Source organism: Megalops cyprinoides, chromosome 4 (genome assembly GCF_013368585.1).
Source record: "Megalops cyprinoides isolate fMegCyp1 chromosome 4, fMegCyp1.pri, whole genome shotgun sequence".
Taxonomy (NCBI): Eukaryota; Metazoa; Chordata; class Actinopteri; order Elopiformes; family Megalopidae; genus Megalops; species Megalops cyprinoides.
Window position 1 is genome coordinate 18,930,051 of NC_050586.1, and position 20,570 is coordinate 18,950,620.

At 46.0% G+C, this 20,570-nt stretch overlaps 1 protein-coding gene across 9 annotated transcripts in view; it reads left to right on the forward strand.

Annotated features, from left to right (window-relative positions):
* fbrsl1 (fibrosin-like 1) overlaps positions 1–20,570 on the forward strand; it is a 252,908-nt gene that overhangs the window by 151,113 nt on the left and 81,225 nt on the right. For all 9 annotated transcript variants that reach the window (XM_036526244.1, XM_036526246.1, XM_036526237.1 and 6 more), the window contains exon 5: positions 10,419–10,448. In XM_036526244.1, coding sequence (XP_036382137.1) covers positions 10,419–10,448 — 30 coding nt within the window. The remainder of the gene's footprint in view (positions 1–10,418; positions 10,449–20,570) is intronic.

The following is a 20,570-nucleotide window of genomic DNA, read 5'->3' on the forward strand; positions in this document are numbered from 1 at the left end:
GTCTTCTCTGCAGAGTCTAGTTTCAAGCCGTTGTTACCAGCTTCCTCTGTTCCAGTGATCTCAGACTAATTGTGCCGGCTTTGTGGAGCATGGTTTGGGGGCATTTGACTTCAAGCAGAGCAGCACTGCTTTGCCTTGCTCCTGTTCCTCTGCACTCAGACCGTGCAGCTGTACCAGCAGGCCCGTAAAAGTCCAAACGTGGCTTTCAAACACCCAGCACCACAGTCTGCAAGTTTGGTAACTACCGCCCTGCCGTGTCGTGACGTGTAACCGTCGCACGCTGAAACGCTCCTTCTGTAAAGCGTTCGATTTTGGAAGCTGTTGTGTTTCCCTACCCTCCTTTCAAGCAGTGTAATCTCCCCAATCGCCCCGCTCTCAACCTGCTCTTGCCCTTCGAAAATGTCCTCTCCTGTTCACCACAGAGGCCCAGGACACCCCAGTGACAATGCTGCCGCATTCATTCCATACAGGAGCCAGGAGGAGGCTCAGGTTCTGTTTCTTTGACGGGTGCTCGGCGGCGTTCACTGGCGTATGACGGTCCCCCTCCACCCTCCCTGATGAGAGGCAGTGAGGGTGGAGTCGAGGAGCTGGCAATAACCCCCCTCGCGAGGTAGCGGAGGACCGCCGAAAGCCGCAAAGGCAAAGCCAACGCGGGAAGAAAGAAAGGAGGAGAGGAGAGAGCGGCCTGCAAACACAGCTCATAAAAATCAGTATTATAACAACATTAATTGATGCTGCTGAGTGCCATATGCGACGCCATATGGAAAAGCCGCCCCAGAGGCCGGCTGTAATCGACAGCCCGCGGTGATGCACAACTTGGCACGTTTACAAACAAGGGATGTCCCATTAATATCATCCGCGCAGACAGTGCGAGGGGAGAGGGGAAGGAACAGCCCACACTCCTTGATGTCGGGTTCTGTCTCCCACTTTGAGCTGTCTTTTATTGGTGTTTTTTTTTCTTTTCTTTCTTTTTCTTCTACTCGCCAGTGAACAAAAGGCCGGCAGAACAGAGGCCCGAGCACCAGACTTCCTCTTCCTCACCAGCAGCCAGTGATGTAATCGCGATTCATTAATTACTGTAATAGATGGCGCGTTTCTCTGCTCTGGCGAGTGGCGGTCCATCCCTCTCTCGTCTGCCTGTCTGTGTCACTCCCACCCAGATGCCGCTGTTACCAGCCGCTGCTCTTTTCAGCTTCCCCATCACACCTCCGCAGGTGAGGTGACTCACTGTGTACCCTAAAAATGAGTGCCCATACTCCATTTAATCCCTATATCTGCTGACAGCCATGGATGCAGCATCTGAAGCCTTATTGTTTCTAATAAGGCTGCTTAAAGGACACCAGGGGCTATTCTTTCAAAGGCCAGCAGCAGCTGACCTTCACCATTTATTATATATGTCTGGTTAGAGCTTAAAATTCATTTAGTCTTTTCAGAGAAAAAAAATTAAGTCCCCCATGGAACGTGTTTGGTTTGACGTACCAAGCACACATTTATAGGCAGAATGATGTGAATGGCCTGTTCATGTCATCAGGCTTCCTATGCTTCTTACTTAACCTCTGCTGGACTGATGTATAAAAATCTAGTGCATCCGGCCATTTTCTTTGGATTTTACTCTTGGGTTAACGTGAGTGGTAAAGCCACCCATTCCATCACTGTGCATCCAGTACCAGTACTGGTTTCAGGCAGAGGAGGTGCAGGTAAATGCACGGTTCTCCTAGCACCAGTACTGGCTTCAGATAGAGGTGGATTCAGGTATGCAGAAACTGGCATCAAACAGAGTCATCAGCTATTCTCCCAGATTCTCAGACTCCCGGGTTGAAAAAGAGAAGAGTGCAGACGTTTCCTCAGTTTAGAGGGAAGAAAGGAGGAGAGAGCGAGAGCGGCTGTGATGTATGGCGATGTAGCTGCAGCGCTGGGTCAAACGCTGGCAGCGTTCTGCGTTCGTCTTTGTTTCGTCTTCCCGGCGCTCCTCTAAATTATTCACCGCCCAAGGACGTGCGCTGCGAATCCTCTCCCTGCTCCCTGAAAGCTTGTTTTGGAGAGATTATTGAAGTCCACCCCCCCCCACCCCCCCACTCCTCACGTCTCCCCTCTCCCCTCTCCGGCTCACTGACAGCCGGGTACTCTCTCACACATCCAGCCTTTCTCCTTTCATCCCGCCCTACCTGCAGCCGAGCATGCTGGGAAGTTTCCATGGGAAGACCAGGATGCTGGCTGTCTCTCCTTCTTATGCCTGCGTTTATGCAAGCGCCATGCTGCTCACCGCAACAAAATTCCTGAAAATGCGGAAACCTCATTTTGCGGTTAGCGACGCCTGCCATTGCGGGTCCACTGCCCCACACGGGGAGCGCTCACCATAGGGAGGGGGCAAGGAGGCGAGCATTTGCTCTCCCTCACTGTCACCCCAATGATTTCCAATGACTTTGTTCTCCATTTATCTCAAGTTCAGAGATAACCAAGGGCACACCAAATCCTCTTGAAGTCGATGATTAGAGATCGGTTGACTAACACTTTCACCTTTCCTATATACATCAGGGAATCCTGGGTGACACAACTCCTAAGGGCTTAACATGAAATACAGAGGCACAAAGGATGGGTATTCTGAGAGCTTCGAAAGTTTGAGAATAGTGAGGAGAGACGACTTGCTTTCTTTTGTTGTTATTTTATTATTATTATTATTATTATTATTATTATTATTATACTGTTTCCATTGCAGACAACTTTAGCATGAACAGCTTCCATTGGATATGAATGTTCTGAAATGTTGGATTTGTAGGTGAAAATTCTCCTTTTGCATGTGTGTGCTGTATCCATAAACCAACAAACAGACAGGAGTGAGGATAGGTAGTCTGCAGTCTTGGCCATTCAAGGAGAGGGGGACTTGAATCCAGTCCCAGTCGATGCCACAGGACACTCATTTGTAATTCTTTAGCCTGCGTGTGACAGCTTTTGATCATTTAAGAAGAGGAGGGAGGGGGGAGAAATCGCCCCTCTCACAATCGCTGTCACCCAGCATGAATGCCCCTTTGGCCGAATGACAAGTCTAGCGTGAAACGCTTCGCTGCACCCCGAAATTAGCAGCAGAGCCCCCGGCGGCACATGCTTCTCATGACCAGCGCACAGTGGGCCGCCGCAAGACTCTTTTCATTATTTCTCTCCCTTCACATCCTTGCCTTTTCCTCTCTCCCTCCCTCTCTCTCTCCCTCCCTCTCTCTGCCTCCCTCTGTGCGTAGGCAGGGACTCTGTAAACTGCATCTGTAGTGCTCATCACAACACCACACCACAGAAGGATGGCTAGAGGAGGGGTGTGTGTGTGTGTGTGTGTGTGTGTGTGTGTGCATGCGCGTGCACGCGTTTGTGTGTTTGTCTGTCTGTGTCTTTTTGTCCGCCTCATTGCGTATGTGCTTGTGTGTGTGTGACTGCGAGTGTCTGTGTGTGTGTGTGTATGTGTGAGAGTGAGTGAGTGCAAGTGTGTGTGTGTGTGTCTGTATTTTGTGTGTGTGTGTGTGTGTGTGTGTGTGTGTGTCTGAAGGGAGAAGGAGGGAAAGGAGAAACTGTACAGAGCGATGCCCGGAGGCTCAATCTGTTCCTCACTGAGCTACATCAGTCTCAAAGACGGCAGCACGGGCCGCAGGGAAGCCTCCACTCGCTCCATCAAACTGTCAGGCAGCCAGCAGAGCTGCGCGGGGAGACTCTCGGCTGCCCTCGGGGCAAGTTCAAGTCAACATCCCATTTCCTTCCTTCCTTGGCTAATTTCTCCTACACCAGAGTTAAATTTCCACTGCCTAGAGCCTGCTGCTGCAGCTCAGTGCCGAAGCTAGGAGCAGTGTCAAAACAGGGGGGAGGTGGTGGTGTGTGTGTGTGTGTGTGTGTGTGTGTGTGTTGTGCGTTTAGGGGGGGGTCTTGGGGAATTGGCAAGGCGAAAGCAGAGACAGTCGGGGAGGGAAAGAGGGGCCAACGGGGACCTTATAAAAGATCGGCTGTTGAAATGGACGCCATAAATCAGTAGCTGCTCGCACAGTTTTGGCGGTGGCTTTTTATTTTGGCCCTCTATGTTTCTCCCCTGATCCTCTCTACTAATACTGCTGTGCACTCCCTGTCCCGTCAGCAAGCTTTTTGGCCGCGGCCGTCCTCATGAATAAATACCCCCCTCCTTCCCTCTGTATCGCTGTGCTCCCATTAGATGTTTCTCCGCGCCAGACGAGCACGAACGGCGGCCAAGCCTCCCTCTCCCCTGTGCGGAAGTTAGATCTGGAAGACAGAGAGCAGATCTTTAATTTAGAGGGGGAACTCTCCGGGTCCTGCGAACCCCCTTTGCGGCACGCACCTCGCCGTTAAGCGCGGTGGGGAAACGCACGGCTCAGTGAACCCCGGGGCCACACAAGACCGCGCTTGACTTGGACAGGGGGCCCTGCTGTTCGTGAGACCTATCCACACCGCCTTTGATTTACATGCTCCTCACTGGGGTTTTTCCTCGGAACGGACGGTTTCCATCGCGTCTGTCTAATGTACAGCTCCCCTCTGCCTCTCTCTCCCTTTTTAGAAACGGTCGCACTGCGGGCCCCCCGTGTTTAAACAGTCTGGACTGCCAAGGGGTCAGGTCGCAGTTCCCAGCTTACCCCAACTAAGTATCGCATCAGCTAAGGGTTTTTGCAATTGCCTTGTCTTTTTGTGGCCAAAGTAATTATTTCAACTATTCCTTCTGCTAAAGTCTTCTTTATCCCCGGGTCGATAGTTCCCACTCAAGACCCCGTCTGACCTGTGTTAGTCATGTGACTTCCCATAGGGCTAGGAGGGAAGGCCATGGGTCAAACCACTGTATAAATGCTATACTTTAATCAAAACAGAGGCTTAAGAGGGGCCTCGCTTTCAAGCCCCTCTTGAGATGTTTTGTAAATGGAGATGATTCCTTCCCTGCCATAAGGTTTGATGCTGGAACGGCATGCCTGTGTAAGCCGCACTACACACTGACAGCATTTTCACTGGCATAATGTTTACAGATAAGGGAAGTAGTCCTGAATGCTCTTCCCCTCCATTGTGAATGGGCATTTTTGTTGTTGCTCTTTTTTTTTGGTTTTTACAGTAACCAAGTCATTGTCAACGCTTCCGTCCTCCCGAGCAGTTTATTCATCGCGCTTCTCCTTGTTTTGTCACGCAATCTGAATGGCTCCAGCATCTCTGTACCAGTGCTCCCCCCCCCCCCCCCCCCCTCCTCGAATGACTCACCGATTTCTGCGTTTGACATGGGACCAGGAAGGAGAGCGCACCACGGAACAAGCTGAAAGACATGGTCGGGTCATGAATAATTGAACCCGGAGAACTCGGTGCAGTGCCCAAAGTGTTCCTCTAGAGTCGCGCGTGGATCACGGGGCGAGCAGAGAGTGTTTTGGCCGAGATTGGAGGCTTTCTGGGGTTCACTGAGGCACTGGCGCCACACCTCTTTCCCAGAATGCACTGAGAGGCAGTGGCCCCAGTGCGACACTGTGACCAGGTCTTATCTACTCACCAAGAAGCTCAGGCACCATCAGTTGCGTCTGCTGTCTAATCCTCCTATCTAGTTAACCGAACCTCATGTGACGATGTCCCAAGACAGCACATCCCAGAGCACTCCTCAGACTCCATGTTGCTGAAAGCTGGGCCCTTGTAGGATTTTGAAATTTTAGTCATTCCATTTTTTGGCTGGATGCCAGCGCCAAGAGTGTGGCATGCAGAAGATGTTTATGGTGAAATGCAGGGTCTGGACCACCTGCTCACGCTTTGCATGCTTCAAGGTCCGTCACAGCAAGGATGGGCCTTATCAGTATTCAGCAAGAACACCTCCATCAGAAATTGACGTGGTGCCAGCCCCTTGGACAAGTCACCGGGCCTGCCTGTGAGGCAAATTTGTTGCGAACATCCCCCATATGTGGCAGGTGGAACCGCAAGATTCATCTGGGCCGTCAGCTTAATGGGCTCTGAGACGCGCTGTTCTTGTTGTCATCCCCCCCTCCTCCCGCGTATATTAAAATCGGTCTGTCTGTCCGTGACAGGCTGGGGGAAAAAGCAGGCCTGGCTCACTGCTGATATTCCCCCCATCCCTTTCCCTCACATCGTTCCAGCGAACACCCAGGGGTCGCCGAAGCCCGGGTTCAGGCAGGGGTTACTGTAAATAAACCCCTGCCCCGACACGTGTTGAAAGGTGCGTAAATGTCAAAACCATCCGTCCGCCGGGCGAGAGCCAGAAAAGCCCCGCGTCCCATGAAGCCGGCGCTCTGGATCCCATGTGCGACTGGTGTTGCCAGGTGCAGATGTTGAGCGCTCTCCCTCTGAACCAGGAGCCAGTTGTTTGAATATCCGCAAGGCGCCCGTCAGGGGGCTCCAGCTCCTGTCAGCCCACTTCGCAAGCAACATTTCTCTCTGTTTTTAACAATGTCCCTTCGGACGTACATTGTCTGGGGTGTTTTTTTTTTTCTTTTTTCAACTTTTTTTTATCATTTGTTAAATGTTCACTGTCCCCAGTCTGGCTGCCCTGTTCCCACTACACCTCCTGTGCTGGTGTGACTGCTGAGGAATGAAGCGCACCTGATCCTGGGTCAGTGGCTCTCGTTCCTGCTGAGAGTGGTTGTGTCTGACACTCACATAGGGGTTCAGATCTAACGCCCGCCCCTTTTCCCTCTGAAAGCGCTGGGCCGTCCCTCAGTCGCCCCGCCATCCCAACACTGTGCATCCATTTGTACAGGCCCTTCAGCCCTGGTTTCATTTTGCAAGCGTGGATAATGTTTTTTTAGGGGGGAGAGGACAAGATCTGCGTGCTTTGTTTTTTTTGTTATTGTTTTTCCTGTCTCGTCCTCTGTGGCTAGAGCCCTGCACTGGCTCACCCCAAACAGCGGAGTTTCTGGAACCTTCCAGAGGAAATTCATCCCTGCACCAGATGTTTCTTTGCCTATTTTCCATCATCCAGGTTTAAGTCTGTTTTGAACAAATACCAGAAACAAGGGAGTTGGGTGGAGGCAAGGCCACAGTGAGAAGCATGTTGGCCAAATGCCAATGATGGTTCTTTTTTAGAGCTTGCTGATCTTGGCGCAACCAGGTATGGGAATTGAGGCACCTCAGCGTCACAACAAGCAGGCAGGACATACAAGTCATTATGGAACAGGGGAAAGTGAAAAAGGCATCCTTGAAAGAGAATCTGTTGCTGTCAATCACAGCATAATGCCATGGTGGACGACATAGTGTTTGCGAGACACGCATGTTGCACTAACAGAGTGATAACTTGCTCTCTCTGACAAAAAACAATTTTTGTTGAAACGCTTTAAATTGTGTCTGGAATGCAGTTGGTTTGTATGTAGAGTGTATTGTATCCGAGGTGGCCGAGTGAAAGGACTGCCAAAAAATCTTGCCTGAATGGGAAATTGATTGACAGGGGCCTAAGTCAGTTCCTTTGCTTTCTTACCTTACCTATAATGGAAGTCTTGTGACAAGTAAAGCCCGGCAATTAGGATTTGTTTAACAAACATTCCTTGGAGAATTAAATGACGGTCTGCAAACAAATGCTCTCGCTAATCCTGAACACACACACACAAAGACGCACTCGCAGACACACACATACGCACACACAAAGCCTACATCTCCTTCCCATTTTTAAGGGGTCTAATTCTAAGGCCAGTCAGTTTGCCAACTCTATACCAATGCTTTACCCCCATCTCACTCTCTCCCTTGCACTGCGTGTGTGTCTCACCAGTAGTGACGATTTAAAGATAGGAAATTGATGTATAAAATGTTTTCTCCCATTTGTCACCCATTCCCCTCTCAGCCTCTGTCTTTGTCCCTTTTTCACTTGAGAGTGTCGCAACGTGGGAGGTGGGGGCTCAAGTGTACCTTTTTGTTGGTGTGCAGCAACGTTCCCACCCTGATCGTTATGCGGACATATTCTCTCTCGCACACACACATGCGCGCACACACACTCTTACTCACTCAAACACACTCAGAGACAAAGGAGAGGACTGCTGCAGAAAAGTCTCTTGACTTAACACTGCCCACTGACAGGAGAGGCTCCTTTCCTTCCCCCTGCTTTTGAATGAAAGAAAGGGAGAATTGAAGGGGGGATTTTGCTCTAAAGAGGCCTTGGCTACTAGGCCGTAGTGGTGATTGCACTCGTTTCTTAATTACACATTTGGACCCACCACACTCGTACAAAAGACTACCTTGCCTCCTTTGACCTAGCTCCTTCCTTTGTGCACGGGACTGAAAAGGAGTTAAACAAAATAAAGAGGGGCACTTAAATATGTTGCCACAGAAACTTAATTGACAGATTGAAGGCAGTTTTTCAAGCCATTCTAATGCCATTCGGTTGAATTGCTTTCGCCGTTGTTCCCCCCCGCTGAGAGGTCTGGGAGAGCTGACCGGTCCGCTCCAGCTTCCACAAGTGAAATCCAATTTGATTTTAATAGGGAACAACAAGGGAACGTCTTTCTCCCCAAATGCACAAAGTAAAGAGTGGGAGAGGGAGGAAGAACGGGGGAAATAGCGTTCGGGCGGGGAGCATGAAAGCGGGCCAGCTCATAAGCCCCTGTTTGGGAAATAAGAGCGGGAAACGGCCTTTTCTCTAAAGTGCAAATACCAGTTGCAGCGATCTCCATTTGTATAATCGCTAATTAGCAGTCCATTTACACGAGCAGATCCAACACGTATTCAGACGAGTACAAGGATGGTTAAAAGACCACAGGATAATGGTCCATCATGAAATATTAATGTGGACGTGCAACTCTTAAGTGCACAACAAATGCCAGAAAGGGGGGGGGGGTGCGGGGAAAGGAGCAAGTAAAGGGTCTGTGTTTTTTAGCGCTTTCATCCGTCTCACCTCTGAGACTTTGAGTTGCTCGCCCCAGCACCCCCAGCCCCCCGCCCCCTGCAAGAAGCCCCCTGTAAGAAGCCCCCTGTAAACATCTCAGTTCAATGGGAACTGGAGCATATCAATCTAGAGTGTTTTAATTTAAGCACTTAAAACATCCAGCAATTGGCATGTCCGCAAGCGGTGAGACAAAACAGGGATGCGGAACTGGAGCTGGCGGTGGTGGGACGGGCGGTAGTTGCGCTGCGACTGCCATTAGGTCACAGGAAGTGTTGGCAGATGCCTGTGTAAAGCATGTCGGTGCGCATATGGACACAGCATTGGGCTCTCCACTTCGTAAGGTAATTTCTGAGGTCACCCTTAAACTGCCCCTGCTTCCCCCTTCTCTGATGTTTCCTGATCTTTAACCTGTGTTAAAGGATCTTATAAAAAGGACATATTCAGAATATGAGCACAGGTGTCGGTTGATTATTGAGTTATAGAATCACAGCAAATTGTAAAAAAAAATATCATGTTTTAAAATTTAAAGGAAATGGAAAAACACACTCCGTGACAAATCTAAACCTAAGAATAACAAATGTGTGTGTGAGAACATTTCAGAAGCAGGAGTTCGAAGTCTTACGATTTGAGGTTTGCTTGGCTTGTTTCACCACTCAGGAGGAAGTAAGAATGGATAAGTGCTGTATGTTTTGTGTTTTGGGTGTCAGAGGTTATAATTCTTCTGCGAGGCTTGTGAGAATTTTATCTGCTTAGTAGAGGCCTTGTTCAAGGGAAAGTTACATGACTTAAATGTTACACATAGAACTGGATATTTACTGAAGTGAGTCAAATGAAGTTCCTTGTTTTAGGGCACAACAGCTGCACCATACCCAGGATGTGACCCCACAGCATTCTGCTTGAAGGTCCAATTCCCTAACCCTTTTATCCAACACAACCTCCCAAGTGGCTATGCTGGCACTTGTTTTGAAGTCTCTGGCATTTTACTGTTTTTTTTTTTTTTTTACTGTGTCAGTTGAACAGATCTACTGATCCAGTGGTTGCTGTTGCTTGTGTGTAGGTCTTCATTCCATTGTTTGCTTTTTCTGTTGGTTTCTCCCCTCGGTCATCACTGTGTTGTATGCTTTTTAGATAAAACTGCAGTCATTGAAAATGTCAGTGAGGCCCAGCTCTGTGAAACTTCCTTCAATGGCTGATCAAGTGCGTAGCACTGGATCAAGACTGTGAAAGCCTTTAATGAAAAGCTTTCAGCTAATGTGCCATAATGGTTGGGAGTTACTGAAACACTTGAAGGTGTTTTCATGTGTTTTGTCCATCAGCTGTAAAGCATTACAGTCACCGCATCAACCCCCCCCCCCCCCCCCCCCCCCAATCCCCACCCCCCAGAAATTTGGCAAAGCATCATCCCGCATGCCGCTTTTGAACCGTGACAGCGTTCACAAACACAACACCTTCTTCGTTGTTATCCCCCCTTGTTTGTCTTGAAAGCTGTCACTGAAGGAGGAGAGTCGTATAAAAATAACATCTGTACTCATAATGAGAGGGGCGAAATGAATAATTCCTTGTGTTTCCTCCTCTCTTTTCGTTGCAGTGTGACAGCGAGAGTGACATCGATGACAAGGTAAGACTTTTTTTTCATCTGTTTATTTTCTCCAGCCACATGTGCCGTGAGAGCTGTGAATATCAATTTGTGAGTTTCTTCGCCAAAAAAAAAAAAAAATTGTCTGCCGCTGGTGCGAAGAGATGAGGGGTAACCGACAGACGTTTGTAGTCCCACTGTTGTTGATCATTTGCATTTTATAGAGAAACAAAAGAAAAAAATGAAAAATATATATATCTCTAAAGGGTACTGGTGGTTTCTCCGACTTGCATAAACAAAGGGGTGTGGGGGGGTGTTGGATCTTAACTGGTATCGGCTGATGTTAATGTGGGACTCTTTTTAAGGACGCCTAAGGCCATTCTCCATATATTACCTTACGGGGATTATGTATGTCTCTAACATGTAAGTCTTGTGGATCTTCAAAATAATGTGGAAAATGTCTTTTCAAGTACTTTATGGAAATAAAACAGCAGTGTGGAGTGGTTGGACAGGTGAAGCAAGCACACACCATATCTGTGACCCTTGATTTCTTAATGTTTGGTGCCACAAACCAGGGAGTTTCCCTGAATTTTATGTATCCTTTGAATGGCCTTCGGTAGCTCTAAGCTGTTCAGAATCAGGTTTAACAAATAGTCCATCATGGCTTTGTGACATACTGTAAGCCGCTATGTAGTTAGTTCACTAAGTTCAATAAGGCAATCACCTTTGTCCAAACTTTCCATTTACAAGTCTCATTTTACTTCTTGCCTCTGTCCAAGCTGTCTATATTTCGTTCTTTCCTAGATTTTATGTGCAAACTCTAAATACCCCTAAAATTTATGTTAATCAACATAGAATAATGTTTGCTTTGGAGGCAATAATAACTGCTATTTTGTGGCACGCTGATTTGAAATTAATGTCTCGTCTGTATGACTCCAGTCTGAACATGAAGGTAGTACAGGGTTGCAGTTATGAACAGACAATCAAAACTCATAAAAAGGAAGCGTGAGCTCCACTTTCCCACAATCCCTCATGCCCCTGCCTCAGCTTAGCCAGATCTCCATTGATCTTGTGCTTTGCTAAAGCCTACAAGGGGTTGAGCTCCAGATTCAGAAGCTAATTTTATATGCAGATAATTTGCCTGAATCAGTCAAATCTTATCAGTTAAAGGCAGCCGCTGCTGCTTTGTACAAAATTTAATCTGAACACTACTTAGAGTTATTCAGTTTTGCTCAAATGGCTATGGGGAGATATGAATCAAATAATATCCTGTTGCCATTTAACCCAATGAGGCGAGATTGAGACAGAGATGTAGATAAATGTACCAAATGATGTACCAAATCTAATATGGTATTTAAGGGTGTGCAGAGAAATTTCAGTCCATAAGACCAATTACAATGAAAGTATGTATGTGAAACGTAAGCAATGGTGATTTTTTTTTTTGAAAAGTCTCAAGTCATGGAAAGGAGGTGTCTCCTCTATGCTTTAATAAGTTTTACTGGTAAGTACTTTGAGTGCTCAAATGAATGTACATACAGTGCTAAATTATACATTAAATCGATGCAATGTACGATATAGAATATTTGAAGTTTGGAGCCTGATTGTTCATCTCACTACTGCTCTGTAGCTACGTGTCTGGTAAAAACGACAACAATAAAAGATTAATGGCAACCCCATTGGACAGAGTTACAGGATGGCGTATTTGTGGAAACCACCAATAAAATGTGGAACCACGGATGAAAGCATTACACATGTTAATTCCCCTGCAGTTCAGTACTTACTAACTTGTAAATGAGTGAGATAGGAGGCCTTATCTTTCATAAGCCTAGCTTCCAGTTCTGTGGAAATGTTTGTGGCTTGCCGTATAAATAATACAATGATAGCGGTGCAATTTGCATTAACTGTAGCCTGGCAGTCGATAGGCCTTTATCTCTTCATTGAACCAAAAACAGGAGGGAAAACCTTTTAGAGGTTGACAGGGAGAGGTTTGTCATGGCTGTTTTTTATTTATTTTATTTTGTGTTATTTATTTAATTTGCAGCTTCCAGTCCTTGTGATGGGAGAGGAAAGAGTATCCGTGGTTATTTCAATTCACCTGTCTTGAAACTGTAGCAAATCATCAGAACAGGCAGTCTCCAATGCATACCTGCCGAGTGGTCATTTCTGTAGCAGTGTACTCCATATCAGAGTGGGCTGCAGTTTGCAGCTCCATTCTTTTTGCTGTTCAGAACATTTTGAAGCAATTGCTCAAGGCTAATTTATTTATTATTTTCCTCAGTGCACCAGTTTGCCTTTCTGTCTCTGAAAACATTGGGTGCATCTGAGGGTGATGTGAACTCGCATGAAGGAGGTAGAGGAGTGAACAAAAACACCAGGGTTACCTACAGCAGCTGCTGTTAATGCTGTTAAGTGGCAGGAGCTGCACAGCTGGGAATAAGCCAAGCACAGTACTGTTGCATGGGCAAAGATCATTCTGTATACCTGAGAATGTGACTTCATACAATATTCCTCCCGAAACGTACAGCAGGGACTGTTCATAGAACCTGAATTGTGGTCTTTGGCCTGTATGACTTTGTAGGTAAGACCTTCCCAGTACCTCATTTGTACTGAGCTGGCCCATGCCACACCACATTGAAACCAAGGAATCGCCAAAGTGCTGTGGTCTGGATCAAACTGTCAGAGTGTAGTAAATAAGCCACAGATCCTTTGCTTTGAAATGCATTGCAGATGAATGCATCCCAACAAACCATAAACAATACAGGAAATGCCTTTTCCAAAGACAAAGATAAACACTGTCATTTATTGTACAAGCTTGTACCTCAAGCTTTTTCATCAAAGGAGCACCAAACTGTTCATTTTCTAGTGCTGGGGAAATAACAGGTGTCGTCTATTCCTCTGTTTCCAGGAATACAACGGCGCCTTTCACATTAGATGAAACACCACCTGAACACCCACATTGTCAGAATTTTACTGATTACCTTAATTAAAATATTGTCTGCAGGTGTGGCCGTCAGCTATAATCAGTTACGCTAATTTGAATAAAACTGTTTTACTTGTATCATGAGTGACTTCAGAAGGCAGAAAACTACAGAACTCTCTTTAGTAATCCAGTCTGTTCTGTTATATCAACCTAATGCATTTTGCATTTTGTGTTAAAACTTGTGTCAGATAATAACTTGTATGGAGTCAGGGAAAGGTGGAAGCACTCAACTATAATATGCTCAACATAACACACAGTGCACATTTACGTGTTTCAAAAAAGAAAAGTGCACCTTTCACTGCTTGGATTTCCGTTCATGGAATTGTTTAGCCGTGTTTAGCTGTATTCTTTGAAGAGCAGCAGAGATTGTAGTTACTTGATGTTATCTGAAAAATGTTTAAATTTGCTAGTCTGCTACCAGGCTAGTAAATTGAAATGTGTGAAAAGCATATTTTTTGCATTCATTTAACAGGTGGAATTAATTTAATGACTTTCGAGCTGACTATTGAATATTTAATCTCTACCACCTGTCTGGGAGCTTAAATTTTCATCTGTATCCAGGTTGCACATGACAACCTATTCAACCTCATGTCTCTGCGATGGAAGGTTCTCCATTGCTCTGCTGTGCTGAAGGCAGATGTGGACTTATGTTTTGATACCTTCCTTTTCCTTTCCTGTCCAAATCACATTATTTAACAGGGCCCAAAAGTAACATCTTACATCTTACACAAAGATGCTTTCTTACAACCTGTAAGAAGTGTAACGTAGTGTTACCATTGTAACAGAAAGGGGCATATGTGTATCATTTTCTCCATGTGAGTGTTTTACCACTCACTATCTCTGAAATAACACAGAGGGTGATTCACACCCAAAATGGCAGCACCGCCACATCTCACCTCCAAGCTTTTCCAACTCGTTCGTGGCTCAGACCCTCCCAATAAAGGCTTTTATACAGCAGGCACACAGCCTCAGCCACAGCATTTAAACTAATAAACTATAAATTAACATCCAGGCTTATGCGTTAGTGGACTAAATCAAATGTTCGCTTAGATGACAACCACATGGTTCCAGATTTTCCCACAACAGAGGGGTTTTCCATAAACAAAGAATTTTGGTATGTCATGTATGTTTCTGTGGAAAACCACACATTAGGGTCGGCACAGTGTCAGGCCATTTTATGAAGTTGCAGTTGTGTGTTCATTTTGGCTGAGGCTTTACAGGCTATCTGTTGATCACCCATTAAATACATCACTAGTCTAAGACGTGTTATAAATTAAGAGGTTAATGCAGAATTTTAGATTTGAATGCCTGGCTTGTCTAAGCTCTGCATTTGGAGTATTGTTAAAGTTCCTTTGATGAAACCAGATTCTCTTTCAAATATTCTCCCTCTTGTGGCAATACTTCAGTTGACTTCACTGCAACAGTTTGATGTCCTTAAAAATATTTCACTTAATAGGAGACCAGCTACAATATATGTTAGTCCGCATGGCTTCCAATTAAATTCCCCGGAATTAAATTTTTGCCCTTGAAAATGCCTTTTTGATACAACTGCACAGATTTAATACAACATGCACAGTCCAAATCAATGCAACCCATAATGGGGTTGCATTTTCTTAGAAACCAGCTTTGAAGTTCAATGCTCTTTTGTGTTATTTTTAGTGGAGTCTGATTTAAAGCAAAGATACACAGAGGCCTCTTTTGAACACTGAATTTGGGCACGTCATGGAATTCCTTGTCTTATGAAATAACATGCCAGATTTATCTGTTGACATCAATCATGAAAATAAGGTTTGTCATTTTTTATTTGTTCCAATTTTCTGCAGGACCTGCTTGCCATTTGCAGAATCTGTGGTGACTATCTGTGATTGATGCTTTATTGAATCCGTAATGGTTTCATAACCTTTGTGACATCAGTTTTTGGCTTGACAACCCTCTTCATTGGCGTTTTTGCCACTTGTCTCCCGGTAGTATATCTAAAGTGCACTTACTTGGAGAAATAGAATAGTTTGGTCTAAGCACTCTGTCTTGAGCACTTCCCAGATGTGTGTAAAAGAAAGCTTTCTACAGGTGATCCTGTGGCAGGTTTGAGAGCTCTCTGTGATTGGTCACAATGGAATGGCCATGAGCTCCAAGCCATTTTCTTACGAAATGAATTGGAATGTAATTATGAGGCTGCAAACAGTCTCTTTTGAAATTGTGGTGCTTTTGCTTTGATTGTTCAGATCGGACATTCACCACAACTGGTCCACAATGCAGCCAAGTGTGCGGAGCCCAGTGTAAAGCTGAAATTCGTCCTTGTTCTCTGCCTCACCCCTCCTTGTACTGCTTTGAATTGACAGCTCTCCATAACTTACATCTCTCGACATGTCTATGTTTTAGCCACTTAAAGTGAATAGACAGTCATTTTCTTTTATTTGAACTGAAAAGAAAAGATTGGTCCTCATTCGGTTTTCAAGAACTCTCCTGAAGTGTCATCCTATCTCTGTTATGTCACTCTCACCTGTCCGATTCCCCACTCTTCTTTGTTTCCTCAAATAATACGTACTCCCTCTTTATCTCTCTCCTTTGCTCTGTCTTTCTTCCTCCCTTTCTCTGTCATCGTCTTTTCCCCAGCTCCCTGGTCAAAGCTCCTCATTGTCCTTTCTGGATAGTTCCCGACCTGACTGTGACACGGTTGCTTGTCAGGGCTTCATAACAACAGAGTAACGCTCTAGAGCATGTACGCAAAGGTCTCCTAATTCCATTTCTTTTTGTTAAAGTGGCAGCCGTTTGCAAAAGTAACCATATCCACCCCCCCTATAACCCCCACCCCCCACCCCAGGATCCGGCAGGGCTATTAACGCCGCCTCACGTCTCCACCGCAGCTCTTTAATGGTCTCGATGCTCGCCTGACAGGGCGACACGCCGCTTTGATTGACACATTAATTCCTCCCTCCCATATCCGAACCCGGGGAGTGAATGCCGTATCACATCAACTATGCATTTCTGAGAGCTTATCTGTAATGACTCGTCAGGTAGTATCCTCCAAAGTGATGTATCCTGGGTGGGGGGGGCAGTGAGTCTTCAAAATGTACCACAGTCACCACACACAGTGCAAGTTATGCCTATAAGTAAATTGAGCACCCCCCCTTTCTTGTCTGCTCTTTTTTCCTGTCTCTCCCACTCTCTCTCTCTGTCTTTTTCTCTGTCCTTTCCCCTCTTTCTCTGTCTCTTTCTTCACCCCCATCCATCTCTTGCTCTCTTTTTCTCTGGGGGAGAAACAAATAGCAGTGTGCCGCCTTCCTTCCCTAGGTGGTTCTTCGCTTTGCCCTCGTCTTCAATAACAAACAGCCCACCCACCGGGGCTGCTGACAGCCTAATAGTTTTTTATGGGGGGGAAAAAATAGATGGACTTAATGTTTCGACACAAGTGATCATCCGTCCTCATCTCCTTAATGAAATTAGATTAAGTGCACCTGGGAAAGAGCTGAAGAAGCAGAATGCCTCGCCACCTCCTTTAATTTAAAACCAATTTGTGGGCAATATTCTCTTAAGCCGGAGATGCTGAGCAGATTCAGCATAGGGGAAGAATGGGATCGGACCAGCGCTGACTAGTTTAATTCCAGTCCCCACAGGCAGCGTGAAATTATAACTGACACATGCGACAGAGGTTTTAATATGTAGATGTCATTTCTCTCCCGTCAGGGTTTTTTTTCCCCACCACTCCTTCTCTCTCTCACTCCCTCCCCCCATGAGGCCGCTGCAAGGCCGAGATTTCATCTACCAGCATCACAATGTTACTTCTGTAGCGATTACACAGGCTGAAAATGCTTTCCTATTTAATTTATGAGACTCATTGCCATGTTTTCTCTTCTTTGGCTTTGCTGGTGATAGACTGCTTTTTTCATTATAAAATACATCTGTTGTGCATTTGATGCACAGATGTGCGGGGGACCTTGAGCACAGAGTTCTTTATTTCGGAGACAGATCCTTGAAACTATGTTTTTCAGATCTTTTTTGATTTTTTTTTTTATTTTATTTTAAAAGGACAGGGCTTGATACCAGAGCAGACCTTTTCAGTAGGTTTCTGGCTGTGTGTGACATTTGCTCGCTGATAATATCCAGTGGAGGGAAGGGCTTTGGGCTACATGAAACATCGAAAACAGAAGCCAGGCAAGGTGGGCGATGACAGCGAGTGGCTCAGAATTCCCGCAGGGCCAGACGGACAACAGCGTGAGGTGGCATCGGCGGCTTGTAGCTCGCGTCACTACACATGTCACGAGAGCCCTGTTGACAGCACTGGGCCAACAGCTCACGCCGCCATTGTGTTGCCTGTCTGAACCAAGCATGTTTCGAAAAGGTTATACACACAAAGTTTGCTCTGCAAAAACAGTTTGTGAAAACAGAAACTCATGGCTGGCAAATGGACAAAATCACAGGAACTGGAGCAAAACAATAACTTGGCACCCTTGGTGTTGACTCTTAGGTAACCATCCCTTTTGTTCTTGCAGAGCTGTTAATGTTGGCAGAGAAAACGAAAATACTTTGTCGCACTCTTGTACTGTTTTTGCTTTGCGAAGTGTTAGATGGATTTTTGTGTATCCCAGAATGCATTATGGTTGTGAAAGAACCCCCTTTACTCTGCAGTGGTGGTGCTTGGTGCACAGGAGCATATCTGATCACAGTCATTGATGGTATAAATTGCTTTCGTCTGGATAGCTGTGGGTTTTAGGTGTGTATTTTTCTCCTTCTCAGCTCGTCCATTTTGCTTTCTCATATCAATTGCCTACTCCAAAGCAATGCTCCGTAATGGCCCATGGAATTTTCTACAAGGGCAGGCGAAATTGTCGATTTTACAATTTTCTGCAAGAGATCCTTCCCTTCAGTTGCATGGTGAGTCAACTGAACGAGAGTGGCAAATTCACCTACCGTTAAACACAGCACACCAGAACGTTCACAACTCTGAGGCCGTGGATTATTCTTACTTAAAAAAAAAAGAAAAAAAACACAAAGGGTACTCTGTTTTAAATTGAGTCCTGTAACGAAACCTCGGGTCACTCCCCAAAGCCAAACTGAGCCCCAGCACTCACCCGCTTCTGGGCCATCGTGGCAGTTCCACCATTGTTTTTATTAAGGGTAGCGTTTGAATAACAAGCCAAGCACTATAAACATTTTTCCACTTCAGTAATAAAAGCTAAATTGAGTCCATATTGCTTGCAGATGTCTTCTGTAAAAATAATTGTTTTTGTGCTAGATTTTAATGTTTCTGATCCTGCATAAACATAATGCTTAAGTGCCTTTTATTCAATAAACATCGGTGGGCCCTAATTACTTTCACATTTTCATGGCTGGAAATTGAGGGCTGTCCTTGTGTTTGAGAACTGGGGCTCAGAGACCGGGACTTGTCCCAAAGCCTGACTCGACTGGAGGGAGAAAGCCCCATTCCTGCCATTGAAGAAATGGCAGACATAGTCACTGACACATATAGTTTGCATTATCCCCCCGTTGTTATTATTAGTCCCTCCCTTCGTATATAATGTTTCCCTGAAGAAACGTGGCTTTCTTTTCATCTCGTTGAACGTTTTTAAAATAAAACCAATGTCGTGTGTGCTGAGGAATGGGTGGTTTGTGAGGTTAAAATCCTTTATTAATAAGAGGGGAAGTCAGCCAAATGGCACATTCCACGGTAACGTAATGTTTATAAGGCAAGAGTAAAGAAATAATCAGATGTCTCGCTTGTGTTTCTTTTTACAGTGAAAATAAACACATATTAATACAGAAACCCTCACCCATAATTAGTCGGCAATACTGTGTGATTTGTCTTTATTTTTTCCCGTTGTATTTCAGCAAGGCTGGGCCTATTTTAAAGTTTTTCTGACAATTTGACAAATCATACTCCATCCCTGTTGACTGGGCATAGGACAACACTGTTGTTAACCTTTGTGTGTAAAATTGACCAGTGAGAATATTGATATTAAGCAGTAACATAAGAAAAGGATCATACTCCTGTGGTGTCAGGTAGTGGATGGTCCAGGGTGCAGAATGTTATGGATTCTCCCCCTCCTACAGGTGATGACTTGCATGCAAAGCAAAAAACCACACCCCTTCTCCACTGAGCCCTTCTGCCTCTTTGGCAAAATCTGAACGCCCTGCTTTGCTGCCCGTGGGCAAGAGTAAACACCAAACCTCAAGCGAATGGCCTCAAATTATCTGGCTTCCGAGGGAACTTTCCGCGAGGCTTTGTGTGATGTGGGGATTTAGCGGGCAGGGAGGAGCGACCCAGCCCGTCAGAGGAGGCCCAAAACACGCAGGCCCAGCTGCCTTCAATTAACTTAAAATGCAGCGACCAAGTTCTTCATGCACGAGCCGGCTCGGCCTTGATCTGTGGCAGCAGGGGGAAAAAAGGTGGATGGCTTGAAAGATTACAGGAAAAATAATTATTGTATCAAAGAGGCCTACATAAAACTTTACGAGGATTTAGAGGCACAGGGGGTAAAGGGAAGCAGGTCCTAACGATGCCTGCCACTCATGCTCTACTGCAAGGGTTTTTGGTTTTCCAACAGCTCTAATGACATGGTGAGCCTTTAGGCTTTTATTTTTGTGTATATAGGTTTCTATCTCCTTAACCTGTTACCTTTCTGAGTTGTCATTATTTTCTAAATAGTTTGCTATGTGGATGCATCTGCTGGGTTAATTTAATGTCATATTACATTCATTTGGCTGTACATATTTGTGTGTGTGTGCGTGTGCGTGTGCGTGTGCGTGTGCGTGTGTGTGTGTGTGTGTGTTTGTCTGGTAACTCGGCCCTGAGGTGGAGTGTCAGAGCCGAAGCAGCATGCTGGCATCAAACCGCCGCCCTGCCAGCACCACAGATAGGTTATATGGGCTTCGATTAAATTAATTTTACTTCATTAGCACAAACCTGCTACAGTCAGGGCTCCCGTGGTGATGCCATGGGGGGGGGTGGGGGGCTCAGTAGCGCTGGCCTGGCACTCTGAGAAGAGGCAACACATGGCCCTGACAGGCGGAATATGTACGCGGGCCGACGGCGGGAAAGCTGCCAACCGCGAGCGCCGTGCGTCACTGGGTTTAGGGGCGCTCAATCAACACCTCGCCAGAATATTAACACCATGTGCGCCTCCGCATTAAAGAACCCTCCCCACGCCGTATGCGCCTTTTTAAATAGGCCTGCAGTCAGAGCAGAG